Genomic DNA, 5,279 nt, shown 5'->3' on the forward strand with positions numbered 1-5,279 from the left:
AGGAAGAGCAAGGGGTTTCAGGATTAGAGGAGGGCAGAGGGCAGTCGAGGGACGTTCAATGCAAGGTCAGGTTGAGGAAAAGGGCGAGGCAGACGTGGCAGAGAATTTGCAGGCAGGTCACTGGCCGATTTGGAGTGGATGAACAGTGCAAGGGGACCGAAGTGAACGTCTTTACAGACGCCACCGTGCGATTTGTCTGAGGAAACACTCCACCTCCCCTTGGACAACATTCGGATCCTCTGCAGCCAGCCACTGAGGTAGAGAATGGACGGACAGCGACAGTCCCAGGATTGCCCGTGCAAAAGGGACCTGTTTGAGCCTCGTCAGGGGTTCCAGCAACCCATCGCTGAGCTTGGTCAACCGGTTGAAGTTGAGGTGCAGGACGGTAAGATGGGTGAGATTTTGGAAAATGGCCGCGGGGAGGGAGGAGATGGCGTTCCTGTCCAGGTGCAACTCTTGCAAGTTCTTCTGCTTCTCGAAGATCCCGGGGGCTAAGGTGGCCAGATGGTTGTTGTGAACATGCAGCTTCTTCAATCTGGGGAGGTGGGCGAAGGCTCCAGGAGACAGATGGAGGAGGTGATTGAATTGGAGCTGCAGTTCCTCCAAGGTTTGCAAGTCCCGAAAGAGGTCTGACTCGACGGTGTGCAGCCAATTGCTGTCAAGGTACAAGTCTTTCAGCTTCTTCAGGTTCTTGAAGAGTCCTGGTGAAAGGCTGGTGAATAAATTGTCGCTCAGCTGCAGCTCCCTCAAGTTGGACAGGCGCCCAAAGACATCGGGAGGGAGGGCCGACAGGCGGTTCTGATTGAGTTGCAGGATCCTCAGCTCCGTCAGGCCGTCAAAGATCTTCTCGGGGAGGAAGGTGATGTTGTTCTGGTCCACCTGGAGCTCCCTCAGGTGACCCAGGTCCTGGAAGGTTGCCACGTGGATGGAGCGCAACTTATTATTGTCAAGGTATAAGGTCTTCAAATTTGTCAGGTTGTGGAAGACGGCCTCTGGCAGGCTCGAGAGCAAGTTGTTGTCCAGTTGAAGCTCCTTCAGCTCAAACTGTTTCTGAAATATCTCTTGAGGCAGAGACGCGAGGCGGTTGTTGTCCAAGTGAAGTTCTTTCAGGCTCAGGAGGCCGCCGAAGACTTGTCCAGGCAACGTGACCATGCGGTTGTTGAAAAGATTTAGTACAGTCAAGTTCAGAAGCTGACGGAACGTTCCGGGAGGAAGGTTAGTGAGGTTGTTAAAGCTCAAGTCGAGCAGTTTTAACCTGGTCAGACCAAGCAGAGCATCTTCTGGCACCTGCGTCAGTTCGTTGTTGCTGATGTCCAATATAACGAGCTTCCTGAATTGGGGTAGAAACCCTTCAGGAAGGAACGCAATGTGATTATTATTCAAGTAAAGATCCTTCAACGCTTGAAGGTTCACCACAGCTTCCTCGGGCACCAAACGTAGACGGTTGTGGCTCAGACTCAAGATGTGGAGTTGATCAAGGTCATCCATTGACCCTTTGGTTAAGGAATGAAGAGTGTTACTTCGGAGATAGAGCTGCCTAAGGTTCTTTAGCCCCTGGAAGGCTCCGGGTTGGAGCACCGAGATCTGATTGCCGTTAAGCTGTAGGAACACCAACATGTCCAGCTCACTGAAGACTCCCGGGGCAATGCTCGTGATGTTATTCAAGCTTAACATGAGTTTCTGAAGATTGGGAAGTCCGGAAAAGGCACCGGGTTTCAAAACCTGAAGGCGATTCTCACTCAGGTGCAGCTCCTTGAGGTGCGTGAGGTTTCCTAGGCAACCTGGCGCCAAGGTGGCGATCTGATTTCCATTCAGGTAAAGCCTGTTCAGTTGCTGCAGGGTGGCTAGCGCCTCCGTTGGTATGGAGCTGAGAGAATTGTGGCTGACGTCCAGGGAGAGGAGATGATTCCTGGGCCTCCTTCCGGAAGGCGCCAAGCCATTGCCGTGCCCAGAGCCGTCACTGAAGAAATCTGTCGGCAGGAGGGTGGAAATCCGATTGTGCTGCAGGAAGATCTCCTGAATACCAAACGGGATGTCTACGGGAACCGCGTTCAGCTCCTTATCGATGCACCACATTATCCAGGGGTGAGTTAGTGCACTCACAGGCGGGCAGACGTCTTCAGCGGGCGAGCAGATTCTCACTGAGCACAGCATCAGCCCCCAGCACTCCAACAACCAGAGCATTGTCTTCATGATCCAATGGAACCTCTGTAACATAGACACATTGTGGCCAGTGTTACCACATCAAAATTCTCACCACAGGCAAGCACAATTCCCCCCTTTCTGTGTCTCCATATCAATTACCCCAATCCCCAGTTCACTAGTTTGAGGTACTGCCAGATACATACATAGATATATAGAAGATAGATACATCGATACATAGAAGGTAGGAGCAGGAGGAGGCCTTATGGCCCTTCGAGCCTGCTCCGCCATTCATCACGATCATGGCTGATCATCCAACTCAATAGCCTAACCCTGCTTTCTCCCCATAGCCTTTGATCCCATTCGCCCCAAGTGCTATATCCAGCCCCCTCTTGAATATATTCAATGTTTTAGCATCAACTACTTCCTGGGGTAATGAATTCCACAGGCTCACCACTCTCTGGGTGAAGAAATGTCTCCTTATCTCTGTGCAAAATGGTTTACCCAGAATCCTCAGACTGTGACCCCTGGTTCTGGACACACCCACCAACGGGAACATCTACCCTGGCTAGTCCCGTTAGAATTTTCTCCAGTCCTGTTAGAAATTTATAAATCTCTATGAGATCCCCCCTCATCCTTCTGAACTCCAGCGAGAACAATCCCAACCTAGTCAATCTCTCCTCATATGACAGTCCCGCCATCCCTGGAATCAGCTTGGTAAACCTTTGCTGCATTCCCTTGAGAGGAAGAACATCCTTCCTCAGAGAAGGAGACCAAAACTGTGCACAATACTCCAAGTGTGGCCTGTAGAATTGCAGCAAGACGACAGCATGGTGGCGCAGTGGTTAGCATTGCTGCCTCACGGCGCCGAGGTCCCAGGTTCAATCCCGGCTCTGGGTCACTGTCCGTGTCTGCGTGGGTTTCACCCCCACAACCCAAAGATGTGCAGGGTAGGTGGATTCGTCACGCTAAATTGCCCCTTAATTGGAAATAAATGAATTGGATACGCTAAATTTTTAAAAAAGAAAAAAAGAAAACAAAATAATTGCAGCAAGACATTAGGCGGCATGGTGACACAGTGGTTAGCACTGTTGCCTCACAGCTCAAGGGACCCGGGTTCAATTCCGGCCTCGGGTGACTGTGCGGAGTCTGCACCTTCTCCCCGTGTCTGCGTGGGTTTCCTCCGGGTGCTCCGGTTTCCTCCCACAGTCCAAAGAAGTGCAGGTTAGTTAGATTGGCCGTGCTAAACTGTCCCTTAGTGTCCTAAAAGTTATGAGTGGTTATGGGGATAGGGTGGAGGTGTGGGCTTGGGTAGGGTGCTCTTTCCAAGGGCCGGTGCAGACTCGATGGACCGAATGGCCTCCTTTTGCATTGTAAATTCTATGATTCGATGATCCCTGCTCCTGTACACGAATCCTCTCGCAATTAAGGCCAACATATCATTAGCCTTCTTTACCGCCTGCTGCACCTGCATGCTTACCTTCAGCGAATGGTGCACAACGACACCCAGGTCCCGCTGCACACTCCCCTCTCCTTCATTCAGATAATAATCTGCCTTCCCGTATTAGTGACCACTAATTTGCCCACTCACTCAACTTGACCAAATCCCACTGAAGCGTCTCTGCATCCTCCTCACAGCTCACCCTCCCACCCAGCTTTGTGTCATCTGCAAATTTGGAGATAATACATTTAGTTCCCTTAGTTTTCCTTTCCACCTCAACCTGACATTGTGCAGCGAGTTTCCGTTCTTGCAGTCAGTATAAAGTTTCCCTTGAATTCTGTTTTGAATGATCGGTGATTATTTTATATTTCCGGCTCCTAAGTTTTAGTTTCTTCGTTCCTTCATGTGCGGGCATTAATAATAATGCTAATAATGCTAATAATGGTAATAATGCTAATATTGATAATAATGATAATAATGATAATAATGCTAATAATCTTTGGTAGTGTCACAAGTCGGCTTACATTAACACTGCAATGAAGTTACTGTGAAAAGCCCCTAGTCACCACATTCCGGCGCCTGTTCGGGTACACAGAGGGAGAATTCAGAATGCCCAATTCGCCTATCAAGCACGTCTTTCAAGGCTTGTGGGAGGAAACCGGAGATATTCCGTCAGCGAGGGGGTGGTGAATCTTTGGAGATCTCTATCCCAGAGGAGTGCGGAAGCTCAGCGATGGAGTATGTTCAAGACTGACTGCGATAGACTTCTACATACTCAAAACATCAAGCCATCCCCCCCTCTCCCCTTCCCGGGAGAATTAGCCTGGGGTCCTCTGGATTACTAGCCGAGGATCCTGCCCAAGGAGAATCCAGCCCAGGGCGGATGGCAACCAGCTTACCGCTCTCTAATAGGTAGAAGCTCCGATATTGTTCTGAATAAACCTTTTACGCACCTTCCTCAATGCCTCTTTGAACCCTTCTTATATCATCAAAACCTCTGAAGGTTGCGCACAAAACCAGCAAGAAGTTGTTGCCACTGCTCACGATACTTGAAGTGTGGCCTAACTAACCTCACTTTATCGCTCCCCTAGTTCCGTCCCCCTCGAATTAAGACCCCAGTGGTTCATTCGCTTCAGTTCTCTGAACCTGCGTTGCTACTTTTTGCCACCTGCGTAGCTGTAACCCCCAGATCCCACTGCTCCGCAATCCCGCAATCCCGCAAGTGCACTATTCTTCCCAAGGACTCTTCTTCCCATCAAAATGTGTGACCTGGCACATATTTCGATTCACGTTCATTCCTAAGTCCGCTAACGGCGGTGACTCTGGTCGACCTTTCTGGAAAGGCTTGCTCACAATAAAACTACCCCCCCCTCAAAAAACTCGGAAATATAGCGTTGAAAGTCAGCGTTGGGATGGTTTACTCACCCTTCCTGTGATGGGTTTTGTCCGGAGGTGGTTGATCACTGTCCAACAAGCAACGAGCCTCTAATGACGTATAGTGACGGACACTGGGGTCCTGCTCCCCTGCACTCCCCACCGCCCCGGGCAATTTGGCCCCCCTCTAGTTTCTGACAGGAGATTGTTGCTGCTTTGCTGAAGGAGGTGCGACGAAAGGCGAATCAGCGATTTGGTCTTCTAGTTTTCTCGTTACTTGGAAGATGCCAGGATGTGGCCCCGACCGCCACTTGCGTTCATG

The 5,279-nt window shown here is 50.4% G+C and overlaps 1 protein-coding gene across 1 annotated transcript; it reads right to left on the reverse strand.

The window, feature by feature from the left end:
• Positions 1 to 171: 171 nt before the first annotated feature.
• Positions 172 to 2,076, reverse strand: LOC119957717 (insulin-like growth factor-binding protein complex acid labile subunit). Its single transcript, XM_038785797.1, has one exon. The coding sequence runs from the start codon at positions 2,074 to 2,076 to the stop codon at positions 172 to 174; it is 1,905 nt and encodes a 634-aa protein (XP_038641725.1).
• Between the last annotated feature and the right edge of the window lie 3,203 nt (positions 2,077 to 5,279).

Source organism: Scyliorhinus canicula, chromosome 27 (assembly GCF_902713615.1).
Source record: "Scyliorhinus canicula chromosome 27, sScyCan1.1, whole genome shotgun sequence".
In the NCBI taxonomy this organism is placed as follows: domain Eukaryota; kingdom Metazoa; phylum Chordata; class Chondrichthyes; order Carcharhiniformes; family Scyliorhinidae; genus Scyliorhinus; species Scyliorhinus canicula.

What these genes read in the sequence shown, in the direction of transcription:
- LOC119957717 (XM_038785797.1), bottom strand. Translation starts at nt 2,076, where the DNA reads ATGTGGTGCATCGATAAGGAGCTGAACGCGGTTCCCGTAGACATCCCG.